This window comes from Gymnoscopelus microlampas, assembly GCF_963454915.1.
Source record: "Gymnoscopelus microlampas genome assembly, chromosome: 6".
Taxonomy (NCBI): Eukaryota; Metazoa; Chordata; class Actinopteri; order Myctophiformes; family Myctophidae; genus Gymnoscopelus; species Gymnoscopelus microlampas.
The window spans coordinates 15321627-15336680 of record NC_139943.1 but is presented as its reverse complement, the minus strand read 5'-3'; the positions used below and the strand labels follow the sequence as shown (position 1 = coordinate 15336680).

At 41.3% G+C, this 15054-nt stretch overlaps 1 protein-coding gene across 1 annotated transcript in view; it reads right to left on the bottom strand.

Moving 5' to 3' along the window:
- The window catches only part of pik3c2a (phosphatidylinositol-4-phosphate 3-kinase, catalytic subunit type 2 alpha), an 88688-nt gene extending 73667 nt beyond the window's left edge, over window positions 1-15021 (bottom strand). The window contains exons 1-2 of the mRNA XM_084060958.1: window positions 14933-15021; window positions 3548-4839 (exon numbers count right to left, since the gene is read on the bottom strand). Coding sequence (XP_083917084.1) covers window positions 3548-4753 — 1206 coding nt within the window. The 5' untranslated portion in view covers window positions 4754-4839; window positions 14933-15021. The remainder of the gene's footprint in view (window positions 1-3547; window positions 4840-14932) is intronic.
- Between the last annotated feature and the right edge of the window lie 33 nt (window positions 15022-15054).

Below are 15054 nucleotides of genomic sequence, written 5' to 3'. Positions count from 1 at the left end.
AGGGACTAATTTATAACATCCTTTACCCCCTCTAAAGAGGTTTTGTCATACGGTTTCTTTCCCAGACATTCATGATGAATCATTAAATCCATCCCTCTCCACAGGACGTCTCAGACCTATGCTGAAAGAAATGTGCTCTTACAGGCGGAACGTTCTTTCAAATGTTTGTTCGAGCCGATAGATACGAAGCACAACTCTCTGATATCAGAGCCTTGCACCGCACGGCTGCTGTTGCTCTAAGGTTAGGCTAATCATCAGCTTCTGTGTGGGAAACACAGCACAAGTGGACAATTGTTTTGTCCACACACACACACACACACACACACACACACACACACACACACACACACACACACACACACACACACACACACACACACACACACACACACACACACACACACACACACACACACACACACACACACACACACACACACACACACACACACACACACACACACACACGAGAACAGGAAATGGGCTTTTTGAGAACTGTAGAAGACCCAAAAAAAAGGGGAAAAGAGGGAATGACACAATGTCCTAACAGTAGAGAATGACTCAGTTCAGGTCCTCCTCACACAGTCAACGGGACACACATTGTGTGGTCAAACAAAGATGTGTATAAAGGTATATTTAGGGAACAAGGAGGAGGAAGATGATTTCATGTTAGAGGAAGATGATTTCATTTTATAGATGTTGTCAGTAAACGACATTGTACAAGTTCAACAACAACCCTGTAGATTGACATTATACGTATTACACTAGTGTATTATGGAGTGATAGTATTGTGACACCACAGAAGTATGACTAGTGACAACTTTAATGAAGTGCAATATCTGCCTTTTAGCAGTTGCAAATGTGGAAATGCATTTTGATTTGATTTGACTAATATATGCTTTTGGTTGATTCCATTCCCTATTTTTTTCCCCCTACAGTGATTTTTCAGCATCATCTAGTGCCAACATTTTTGTAGGTGACAGTTAGTTCAGCACGCAACAGCCAACCCAAGTTAACAGATGAAAAGTATGTCTTTTTGAAGTTCCCGTTCTATTCCAAATGTCTAAGACAGACGGTAAAATAGGGAAAGTGTCCAGCGAAGTCTGGGATGGATTAGTCAGTCAATGCTCAAAAGATACAAAATACAACCGATTGGATGGAGTCATCCTTGCAAAAAGTGAAACTTTAGCACATAAAACATGCAGGCATAAAAAACAGACTCTATGTGCAAGGGGCTATACTCAGCATTGAGATCAAAATGTGTTTGTAACTGCATGTTATTACAGTATGTGTCGCCATTTATGTTTGTCACCTGCTCTTTACTTCTCTTATTATGCATTTTTGCTGTACGAACAAAGTATGGAAATGATGACGCAAGGCAGACGGGCCACATGAGATTATTCTTCATCTAACAAGAGGATAAAATATGCCCCAGAACAAAGTCAAGAGGAAATGTTGGGGTCAACCAGTGGGCAGGTTAATCATAGTGAACAACTTAATTACAGGACACAGGAGTCAAATGACTGTTTTGCCAGAGCTTTTGAGTGAATGTGGGTATGTACATGGATGTAAGAAGGCTTCAAATTTAACTTCAAGAATTTGTTTGCCCCAAATAGGACAACATGTCTTTGATGGACCTCTCTCACTATTCTGGTTCTGGCTGAGCAACAACATCCACAACCTTCTATTCTGGGTGAAACCTGACTTGCATTTGGTTTCATTGTCTGGGCTGTGTGGTTGTGTTTTGTTGATGTTTTTGTGAACGCACTGATGTATTTTACTGTGTCTCTCTCCACACTGGCAGCATGTCCCACTCCCTTCACCATGTGTGACCCAGTCGAATTCATGTGCAAACACTATACTGCAATTCGGAACTAGTTATTTTAAACTGTACTGTAGAGCAGGGATCTTCAACAGGGGGTCCGGGACCCCTAGGGGGTCCTCATAGTTACTACAGGGGGTCCGCCAAATCTTTGTGTGATATGATTTTTTTTTTACATTAAGCACTTGAACACTAGAATCCCTTTTCTGAGGAGAACTTTAACCAAAAATAGCAGATCTACAAGCCCACACTGGGCTTGTAGATCGGCTATTTTTGACAGAGTTATAGGTGTAGAGGGGAAAAAGAGCAGCAAAAGTTTATCTGAAACACAATTTTATACAATATAGAGGGGGTCCCTGCTTCATCTCTCTCTCAGCTAGGGGGTCCTTGGCCTGAAAACGTTGAAGACCCCTGCTGTAGAGTATGATAACGCAATATAACTAGCACACCTGCAGTGGTTGGAGAGGGACTCTCTACTCTGGCACTCTGCCATTGAAAATAATTTAGACCCTGGTGTCAGGTACTGTAGTTCAGTGGTTCTCAACCTGTGGGTCGGGACCCCAAGGGGAGTCCCCACATGATTTTCTTTTTTTTTTGGGGGGGGGGGGGGGTCCCCGTATGACGGTGAAGTGACAATGTAAGGACTTTTAATACCTAAAAAAAGAAAAGCAATGAAATGGGAAAAAAGACCAGTACTGCATCAAAAGTAATCAACAAACTATACTATCAAAACATTGGCCAAATTGTCAAATAATATAAGAAAAAGGCAAACATTTTGAAAATAGCCGATCTACAAGCTCACAATGCGTTGTGAGCTTGTAGTTCGGCTATTTTCACAATATTTATCTGTGGAACCGAGTCAAACTAAATGTCAACAAATTCCAAGTGCTTGTCAGGGTGGGGGGGGGGGTCCCCAGTTCAAATATGATTGTTTCGGGGTTGGGTCGCGGCCTGAAAAGGTTGAGAACCACTTCTGTAGGACATCTACTGGTTGACAACTAGTATTGCCTGAAGCTCAAAGTGCAATATCTCCCCTGAACAAGCCGGGGTCTTTCTAACATTCTTGGCAGAGTCGTAGACATTTTGGTCTCTCATGCGGGACACCCGGGCCTGAGCTTCAAAGTAACTCTGACTCTTTTAAGTAGCCAAGTTTACATCAGCCTCTCTCTACCATTAAAGACCACACAACCTTCAGATATAAACTTGTTTCGTCAATGGTGAACAGACTGTTGCCTCCCACAATTTTCAAATGTTTCTGGTCATACAGTCAGGGACTCGGAAGCTCTGATCATGATTAAAATATAAAGCGGATGTGAAGCCTCCTCCCCACTTCCGTTTCATCTTTATAGTCGCGCAAAATTATCCTAATATGAATCAAAATCATCTAAGCATATATAGCTTGATGCTAAACAGAAATGGAAATAAAAAAATAAAATGTAAAGATATTTTAAAATATATTTTCGTGAACGGAAGTGCCAGCTTCCTCTCTTGGATTTCGGGAGGTGTAGTTCCAGACTCTATATCGCATTCGGCGATTGTGGAATAGTTGTCTGGCTACGTGAGACTAATGGTGAACTACCTAAGGCAATCAGCTTCAGCGTTGAACCTGCATGTACTGTAGTTGTAATGCTCAATCTTTTGATCAGACATCTGATTGGCATTGGTCAGTGGTGTGTGTGGAATGTGATAGGACACAGGTTTCAGTGTTCCAACAATTGCTCCTACCTGATTGGCGGGCTTGTGCTGAGAGGACGTTCCAGGGATGTTGAGGGAGTGGCTCCGAGTGACGGCTGCACCAGTGGAAGCCCTCCTGGGCTGCGAGCGAATCGACGGCGAGGTCTTGGCCTCGGTTGGCGGGCTGCTGCTGTTACTCCCTTCAGTCTCTAACACGGCATCCCAAGGGTCCCCAGCAGACACTCCTGCCGGCGTCAAAGCCTCCCCGTCTGCCGGGGGGGCATCCTCACTCTCAGCCTTACGCCCACTCACTTTGTTAAGCGGGTCCAGGTCCAACCAATCAAAGCGGCTGAAGCTCGAAGGTTCCGCCGTTGCCGACACTGCCGTCGGCTGCTGAGGTGGCGGGGTGGGCATCAGAGAAATGGCGCTGGCCCCGCCCGTCACCCCCCCTGCCTGCGGTACCGAGTCCAATTCCATGCTGGCTGACCGGCCGTTCTTCACGTACTCCGAGGTGCTGGCGATCTTGTCGAACAGCTTGGCCATCAGCGGATCCACAGCAGGCTGCTGGAAGACCATGGGCGCTGCGGCCTGGATGGGAGCGAACGCCATGAAGGAGGGCTGCTGGGCCGGCAGGGACATGAAGGGAGACATGGCTGGTGTGAATCCATTCTGGAAGGACCCCGGCTTGGGGAACGGGGCAGTGGGGAACAGAGGACCTGGCTGAAGGGTGGGCGTAGATACGGGGGACGGTGTGGAGAGCACGGGAGTCCACTGGCTGCCCTGGAAGGGCGAGGGGTTGCAGGCGTGACCCCCCGGGTACGAGTGGCTGAGGTTGAAGCCCAGCAGCGAGGAGGGCCGGCCGAGAGTGTTAATGCTGTTGGAACCGAAGCTGTCGTCCAGTAAGAGTTTCTCGAGCTCTTCATTGGTCAACTTGTCCACGTCAATGTCACTGAACCTATCCTTCTCCGGTGGCTTCTTTGTCTCCGGGAAGACTATGAGGTCCTTCTCTGGTCTGCCGGCGTGTGGCGAAGGCTGAGGAGGAACCGCAGCTGTGTGTGCAGACACGGCGCGTTTTGAGGAAGACAAGGAGGATATGGAGGAAGATGAGGGCAGCGTAGCAGGAAGAGTGCTTCTCTTGCCCCGTTGCAGTTTAGCTAAAGCCTCCTCCTCCATGCGGAGGGCCTCCTCTTTACCCACAACCCCCTTGGGCAGGGGGACGTCCAACTTGCACCCATTACCACTAGATATCTGGGCCATGGTGTCAACTGGAAGGTGCCATGAATGGAACGAGCTGGAAGGTCAGAGTGGTTCAAAATGCTGACGGACAAAGAGTCTTTAAACACCTGTAAGAAGGTAATAAAAAAGAAAGTTAGTTGAACCACATAAAAGATCACAAATCAACCATTAACCATCAGCCAAATGTCTACTCCACAAGCCTAGCTGGCACATGACCAATCACTGTGTGCAGAGTGGTGTGTAAGACAAAAATGCTGGTGGATCAAATTCCTGACAGGAAATACAAGAACATTTTGAAAATATTATATCATTAATATTTACACATTTGAGAAGAAAGAAAGAAAAAAAAGTAAATGCTATTAGCTGCATAGAAAATGTTTAACAGATTGAAATAGTTTACAAATAGGCCAATCCCTCTGTCTGCCTGCCTGGCATTGTTCAATTCGGCAGCATTTGCCAAAAATGTATCAGCATCACACACGTCACTCACACACTCAGTCACACTCACACAAACACACAAAGCTTGCTCCTGTTGCATCCTGAAGCAGTGGACTCGTTGAACACGGTAGAGGGGTATCACTTTGAATGGAAAAGTGCTGGGGATTTCTTTTTCTTTTCTGTTACAGTATGTATTGTTGTTGGAAATAATGGAAGCCACTCCCCAATTATTGTTAATTCCCTCTCTCCACTGCAGGCCAGTATTTGATTACATTCTTAAGCCACTTAACAACTTAACCCTGGCATCCCAATTTGGGGCATGTCATTATAGGCAAAAAAAGAAATGTTAAAATATGAACAAAGTGTAACACATTGTGAGCTTTTGGATCAACTATTATCAAAATAATTAAGAATTTCTATGTGGTTAAGTGTTTAAAAGGTGTCAAAATGGTTATAGATATCTATAGTAATCACTGAACTGTGGGCTGCATAGGTTTTAAACGGGAAGTTTAGTGTCATGTGTACAGATTCTATGTTATATATTAAATAAAGCATTAATTCGAATCTTTCTGTAACAACAGTATGGCGTCAATTACTTGCTTAGTGGGTAAGGTAGACTGAATGGCCAATAATAGGCGACTTTTCTTGTCCGCAAGAAAAGCTATCAAAGATGTTTTTTAATAAGCAGCAGCTCAAAATAAGTGTTTGTCGTCTCAGCCTGTTAAGATTTGGGACCTTACACAACATGGCATAACACAGGTCCATATGATTGAAAGACTGATGCCAGCTCAGTCCTAATTAACTTGCTGTGAATATGGACCACTTCTGAATGAATGCATTAACCATCAGTAGATCAGCGGAAGTTCATTTTTACAGTATATTTACACAATACACATTCACAACCTGTATAAATAAGCCCAAACAGAACATTTTTTATTTGCTCTGCTTACCGCAAATCACTGCTACTGTCTGTCTGTCTGTCACTTGCTTCACACAAAACAGTTAATCTGCAGTTACCTTTCCCCACCCGTAATGCATCCCTATTGGCTGGTAGCCAGCTGTTTCCAACCAAGAAGGTCTTCCTATTGGCCAAGGATGTCAAAAAGCCTCCGAAAGCACCACAAATTGTGTGGCATACACACATACACAACACCGTTTAACAGTTTTGCACTGGTTCGTCCAAATCAACGATTTGTGGTGTGGCTGGAAAAGGAGGTGAAAAGAATGGTGGACTGCTAGAGAAACAGCCCCAATGTCCCTCCCCAGTGTAAATGACGCCTTTGATACAGTAGCTACTACAGCCTGCAGGGAGAGGGGAAAAGATAATCACAAGTTTCAGCCACGTTATCTGACTCTGACTCATGCTGCCTTGGGAAGTCATGACACCCCTACTGATACAATGCACAGACAGTGCAGAGAAGGGTCCATAGAAAATGCCTGGTTAAGCCCTATAAAAAAATAGTTGAAAATGAAATCTACAAGCTCACAGCGGGTTGCATTGCAACTCATGAGCTTGTAGATCTGCTATTTTTGAATGTTTTGAATTTCTTTAAGATCTTTTATTAAAAAAATGTCCACCTATATGACATGCCCAAAATAGGGAACCAGGTTTAACGTGGTTAAAACTTTAGCGTGCCTGTCTGCCTGCATGCTCCACAAGGCTTAGTCTGGTCAATTTCAATGCATTTGACAGAACGCTCTGTCAATCAACGTTTGCATTTTAATGCCTTATTGACCCTTTTATCATTTGTATATCTCTGGACGACCAATAATGCCTGACATTTGTACAGGAGACAAAAGGCAAGTAGGCAACTATTGATTGTCATTTGTCATGTTTGCAAAATCAATAATTACTGTTATCGCTTGTGGAGTCAAGGACAACGTGGGGGTCACATACTTCCACAATGCTTACAGTATGTATGACATTCATATTGATTAGCACTGGTGACATTCACAGTCAGAGAGCTGGCCACTAACTAACTTCAACTTCTCTATGACAGACAGACAGACAGACAGACAGACAGAACTATATTGCTCCCTGTGAGGAAATTCCGGTGTCACAGCAGCAACAGCAGTTAGCATGAAACACAGGAGAGTAGAAAGATACGAATACAAAAAAATAGAATAAAACAATGAATAGACTTAGTCTTAAATTATGTTGACACACTGCAGTTTAAGGAAGCGGACACAGGCCCTCCCTACAAACCAAACAATCAAACACGCAGACAAACTAGTATGTGCAATTATGAATACCGGTAACCAGTTCACATAAAGTGACCTTATTGTATCGGAGAAATAGCAAGGAAATTGGACATTTATCAAAAGCGGAAATTCTTTCTGCAGAACCCTATTCTTCAAATCCCTGATTTTAAGAAATCGCCAACCAGCCAAACGAACCAAAGTGTCATCTAATATCAGCGGTGTGTGTGCCATCATGTGCAAAACATTGCTAAATATGTAACCTGTGTTTTGATATCCTGAAATGACATGGCACTTTTTCAAAGCAGCCCATTCATCCAACGATCACAATCCCCCCCCCCCTCTCTCTCGCTCTCTCTGCCATTGTAGCGATGAAGGCTGGCTGTGCTGGGTTCAGGCTGGCCTGGCGCTATTGTGCAGTTGTGGAATTTGGCATGCAAGGTAGTCAAAGGGCTTTCTGTCTGTGTCTCACTCTCAGTCTGTCCCCCCCTCTCTCTCTCTCTGTCTGTCTGAGATTGTGTGCACCTTGACTCTTCTTCACACGCATGTATCTCTCTCCTCCGTTTGTTTCTCATGTCTCTCTCGACTGTCGGTCTCTTCCGCGTCATCTCTCTCTGTCTTTCTGTCTCGCTTCCTCTTTTTCTGTCTCATCATTACATGTCTGTCTCCATTGCTTTTCTCACGTTTTTTATCACTTTCTGTTATAAAACTCTGCGTTTGTCTCCGTCCTTCATAGCCTTGCTGTGTTAGCAGTAGGGCAGGGTGATATGGACAAAATCAAATAGTACAATTGAATAAAGAAGGCGCTGGAGCAACTCGGATGATTGGAACGTTTTTTATTTTAATAGCAGGGTGCAAAGCACAGAAAAAAACTACATGTTTCGATGTCAGATTACATCTTCATAAACTTGTCGACTTGTCGGCCTTTTCTGTGCTTTGCACCCAGCTATTAAAAATAAAAAGGCTCCAATCATCCGAGTTGCTCCAGCGCCTTCTTTATTCAGTTATATGTGTCGCACCGGATCAGCCTGATTCCGGCTTGAGGCGCGGTGGAATATCCCTTTAATCAAATAGCAAATTATTTGTGAAAAAAAATGTGGATATTATGATGGTAAGATCGTATTTTGACAATATCAATTTTTTATGCATTTTTTCAAACATTGTCAAAAATAGCAGATCTTATGGACAGATGAGCAAGTGGGATATTTCTGCTCGTTATGGAAAGTTTTTGAACATTTTCCAAAGTATAGAATAGGGCTTAACAGTGATTAAAACCAGGAAAGGACAACAATTATTCCATACAGTATCACGATATTACGACATCAAGATGCCAGACAATATACAATAATAACAATAATAATATTACATTTTGCTTTATTAAAAAAAAGTCGACAGACTGTGGAACCCTTAGCTGGTGCGGGAGTGAGTTCCGCAGTAGAGGGGTAGCTGAGCAGAAGGCTCTGTCTGTATACAGTCTCATATCATGATATCAACATAATATCAATATATTGCCCAGCCCTAGTTAGTGGCATGAGTTGCAGGCCTGCCGCCTGTCTCATCATCAGCTGTGTTAACGTCAGCATCGTGGCCAGGCTCCAGCAGGCAGTGACAACATAGCAGAGATTGTTAAACATTTCACTACCAAGTGTTTGAAGCTAAGCCACTTTCTGCCAGGAGCAACAGCTAGGGAGAAACTCTGAATCTGAGAATAAAATAGAAAAGACAAGGTCACGCTATTCTGGTAACGTGCTGGATTTATATATCTATTTAAAAAGGTAGGGTAAGTGATATTTTTGGGTAATTTTTTTTTTTTTGTTAAAAAGGTTAAAGTACTATATTCTGATAGTAATCATTGCTACAGAGCGTTTGTTCGGTCACAGGGGTTAAACAAAATTTAAGCCAATCAGGAGAGAACACTAAAAATGCTTTTTCTGTTTAACAAAGAGCTGGAGAGACATGGGCGACACTCTAGCAATGAGTACTATCAGAATATAGAGCTATTTAACACTTATTTTAACCAGAGTAAATCACTTACCCTATCTTCTAAGTTTTCTTTACAACTAAACAACCCTACACCAAGTGATTTCACTAACTGACACACCTTCAAACAAATGAGGGAACAATGTATTTAAATTAACTTATTATGCAACGTAATGTTTTGTTTGCGGTGTGCACTGCACTTTTACTCATGACATATCATTCAATGGAGCCTGACCGGTGCCAGATGTTTGGGTCAAATGCAGATCCTAATTTTGAATAGGTGATATTTATCAACCAAAGACTTCAGTCAACAATCTTCAAAGAAGTAGAACCATCTACTTGAATGTTGTGCCGTCTATTATTTTGTAATAAGCGTCACATGTTCAAGGTGGTGGACATCTCAGTAAAAAGTATTTTAGGGTCCATAATTAAAATGAGGTTCTTTAAGTCAGTTCTTGCAAGACCAGTTTAGTGACAATAACTACGTATATATGGTTATTATGGTCCACACATTAAAACCAAACATACGTTTAAGCCGATGTTATTCCGTGACAACCATGTTATGTAAAGGGAGACTTTTTTATAATTTAAACTTCAATGGACAGCTAACAACGATAATCACTGGTACGTTATAAAATATATGCATTAAAGAGAATTGAATGTACATGCAGTTTTGTATTGGATATTATCTTATGACACTTAGGACTTCTAAAGTGTATAGTATATGTTTATTAAAAAACATTCTGTTATTGTAAATTGTATTACTGTAAAGTAAATAAGTAATAATTGGTTTTGTGCAGGGGTTATGTTTATACAGAATGTCCTGTTCAGTAATGTGCTGAGCACAGTGAGCAGCCTTGGTTTAAATGGCAATGAATAATTGAATATTGACTACGGTACAGATGTCTGCTATCTAACCTAATTACAGTGAAAGAAAAGTGTTTGAGGAGTGCTACTGGATCGATACAAACAGAATGGAGCCAAACTAACTCCTATAATAAAAAAAAGCCATGACCCAAGATGGCCCAAGTTCTTCCAGTCCAAAAAAGGAAGCAGAAGGTGTGCTATGGGAGGAAGAAGTACAGAGTCAAGTACATATTGTAGATAACCAGCATTATTCTGCTACACTTCACTGCTGGAGACTAGAGTAGGGATGAGACAATACAAAAATTACATGTCACGATTATTGTGGCAAAGATATATGCAATTATTATCACGATAATCAAAATATGCCACTTTTGTTACTTGAACCCCCAGCATCCCTGTTCTTGGGGGAATGTCCCCGCCCCCGCAGTCGACAAAAATAGCAGATCTACCAGCTCACACCGCGTGAGCTTGTAGATCTGCTATTTTTTGCGAATCGATTTGTGTAGAGTGAAGTAAGAGCGGACCAAATGCGCTCTTTACAGGCCCGTTTTATCAAGCATAGGGGGTTTAAGTGGTACTGAATTTGCAGCTCAATAAAATCTAATTTGTCCTAGTGCATGACGGAGGACAATTTCACCATAAAGTAAAATCTCTGCGATACGATTATTGTGAGTGTTTTTTTATCACGATAAACGATAATATCGATTATCGTCCCATCCCTAGACTAGAGTCCACAATACGAAGCTGAGCAGGCTGTTACTCTGTCCTATTAAGCATTCACAAGGCAGACTACACATACTCCTAACACTCCAATACAAAAGCTTGGTTGACTGGAGGAAAAGGTTCGCAATAACAAATGAGACACAGGCTGTTTGGAGATCTTCTATTACGTTAGAGTGAGGAAAATGTCCTCTTTTTTTTAAAAGGATTTTGGTCTAATTAATGGAACTGAATGGGAGACATGGGTGGAGGTTTCCTTATAGCCATTCATATATAGTAATTTTAAAGCCCCGTTTTACGATACGTGGCCTCTACTGACATATAGGACAGTAGGGCAGGACAGTATATCGATATTATAATGATATACTGTAAGCTTTCCAAAGCCTTGAACTTTTTCACTCCCAATAGGATAGCAGATGTTAACAAAGCACTGACAACAGAAGCCCGTCAAAGTGCAAAACAACACCGTTAAACATGGGAAATAAGTAACCAGGTTGACTTTATGAGCTTTAATGTGTGGTCATCATCCACTGCTGCTGGGTAAAACAAAAAATAAAGATTCAGTAAAGATACAGAGCAGCGCCGGACGTTCTCCTCTGGGCTAACTATCACTGAGCCTGGCCTGTTCAGAACACAGGACCTACAGTATACACAAATCCACGGCGCGCTGCCCTGCGCGCAGCCATTGCTGCGGTCTGAACGCTACGCGGACGTAAGACCGCAGCAATAGCGGCGCGCAGGGCAGCGCGCCGTGGATTCGTGTATACACAAACAGCACGACAGGATCTTTTAACCCATTAAGACCTGAACACAATTCTACAAATGCCTTCAAAATCCTAACAGTCTTCTGAAAAACTTATGTTGAGATATAGATATACGGTATACATACACATATACATATATATATATACATATATATACACACATATATATATATATACATATATATACACACACACACATACATATATATATACATATATATACACACACACACACACATATATATATATATATACATATATATATATACACACACATATACACACATACATACATACATACATACATACACACACACATACAATATAGCTGAAAAATGTGTCACATATATAGGTGACAAAAGGCACGCACATCCTGTCCTGCTGGGCTAGGTGCTGGTCAGCTGGATAAAAACTTCAACATGAAATATTCCCGGCTCGAAACGTTACCAATAAAATAACCCACGATGGGAGCAGCATTCTGGTGTTCGAATGTAATTGTTTTTTCATGATATATATATAGCTCGAATCTAAAATGACACAGATGCTTTCCCGGTTTGAAGTTATATTTAGTTGCATGCGGGTTCACCGCACAACATGCTCTGTCACATTGTGTGCAGATTGACACCAGCGCTATCAGGCTTTACTGTCATGGGGGGGGGGGGGGGGGCAGTCTTCCACATGTCGTCCCCAAGGCCAGTGTCCCATGATGTACAGTAAAGTAATAACAACAACAAAACAGTGAAATCAAAGCCTATATCCTCGAAGAGAAACAACTTGTGCATTGGTGAATGCCTGCAAAGCTAAACTAGACTTTATTTCTAGATTTATGGAATGTGTAACGCAGAGGATTGCCTAATTGTCCAAGCTGCTGATTCGCCAGATTACACCCCAAAGTGACCACAGCCACACACATGAACTTTTCTCCTGGTTCCTTACTTCCTTCCTATAACAAGCACTTACATCCTCACACATGAACAGTCTCTCTCTCTCTCTCTTTCTCTCTCTCTCTCTATAAGGCTCAGAGAAATGTGTTACGTCTTGCTTCTCCAGTTGTTAACCACCGGCGGTAAAAAATGCCTAGGTCAGCAGTATCTAAGAGAGACTGATAGATACTGTAAAGCAGCATACCTATGTTAATGGAAACACTTTCAACTAATCTTTTCTGCACCATTAAGCCTCTATTCTCCACAAACAGGCTTGCAAGTGCAATAATAATAATAATAAGTGCAATTTTCCTAAAAGATATACATTTGTGGGCCAACGTGGGTAAATAATCAAACCCATTATAATTCAACATTCACAAGAAAAAAAAACACCTATTCAAATTCTGAGACTTTAGATCACACACAAATATATAATATCTGATAACCCGGCCCGGGAGCATTTCTCTTTATGTTAAACTAAACATGGAAAACTGGTTAAATAACTGACTGTGGCTAATGTTGCTGGGCTAACTCACCTATCGGCTGACACTCACCTGACTGTGGAAGAGTCAACAACAACTGCTCACTGCTATAGCCAGTTGCACCAAATTGACTGCCTTCAAAAAGATGTTCCCTGCCTGTTTTCTCATGCTTCATTGATTTGGGATGCGGTGACACCTATTTGTTTTTTGTTTTATGCACAGATGTCGACACCTTTTAAAAAAGTGTGCCCCCTGTGCTCTGCCAAGGGGCATTTCATTAAATTATTCATTTGTGTACAAAAAAAGATTTATTCCGTGAAAATAACTTTACCTCCAGAGCAGTAGTAGTTTTAATGGCAGTATATTATCTTGAACTTGGGGGGGGGGCTCTGTATTCAGGGGTACACACACACTTAGTAAAATCCAGTGTTCATTTATCCTGAGTGAGAACATTTTTGACCAAATAGACCTGTAAAGCTCCATTTGTAACACTTTCAGAGTTACAAGTGGATATATACAACTCTCAGAGTTGTACATATGTATAATATGTGTATATATGTATAATAATGAAACTGTTATAATGAGTTAACAACTCCTTTTTCTTTTTACATTTCTTTTTACATTTCTGACTCTTGTTAGTAGTTAGGGAGAACTTGCAAGTAAAGTTTTCAGTGGTGTAAAGTAACTAAGTAAATTTACTCAAGTACTGTACTTAAATACAATTGAGATATTTTCACTTTACTGGAGTATTTCCAATACTTTTACTCCTACTCCACTACATCTCAGAGGCAAATATTGTACTTTTACTCCACTACAATTATTTTGAAACTTTAGTTACTAGTTACTTTGCAGATATAAATTATGATATTATAAAACATGCATTAACCACTTTAGCCCCATTTTATACATTTGAAAATAGCAGATCTATCTGCTTTTTTCAAACATTTTAGTAGTTTTACTTTCGGTACTTTAAGTATATTTTGATGCCAATACTTTTACTCAAGTAACATTTTGCCTTTTGCTTGTAACAAGAGTATTTTTATATTGTGGTATTAGTACTTTTACTTAAGTAAAATACCTGAGTACTTCTTCCACCACTGATAGTTTTGGTAACTTTGCAGCAACAAGGGGTTCAACTCAACAACCCCCACATACATAGCACTGCTAAACCACAGCCAGACAGCAGCAGAAGAAGAAAAACAAACTTCTTCAGCACCTAGTACATCCAATAACATTTAAACTATATCATCATCATAATGGGATCAAACCCAGGATCATTGTCATGAACTTTGAAACTGATTCAACAATTCAACTCACCCACAGCTCTGGCAACAAAGTAGCCAGAGCTGTGGCTACTAACAACTCTTGTTAGTAGTTTAGGGAGAACTTTGACATTATTAGTTTTGTAACTTTGTTGCAACAAGGGGCTCAAGAGTCAACCCCCAAATAGCCCTGCTGCTTAACCACATCCAGACAGAAGCAGAAGACAAACTAACTTCTTCAGCACCCAATACACCCTAAAACATTGAACTATATCATTGAACATTGAACTATATCATCATCATAATGACATCAACACCAGGGTCATTCTTCATGAACTTTGAAACTGATTAAACACTTTTTAAAGCAACTCACCCACAGCAACAAAAGTAGCCTCAACAAGCAACAAGCAACGAGGAAATAATGGGGTTATGTGTCATGGAGTAAAAAGATCCAACTACACATCTACAACAGGCGAACGTGGCTATACGTGGGGTTTAAATGTTTCGTACACATTTACAGTAAAAAATATAAATATATAATAATAATAAATATTAATTTCCCTACCTTCTAGCGGTGCGTTCTGTTTGTAGCCATTTTTCCTGCAGCTGCAGTTTTTTTTCCATCCACTTGCGCTTACAGGCTGTGTTGCCGGATTCTGCGAGAGAAACAAGCAACTAGGTCTATGA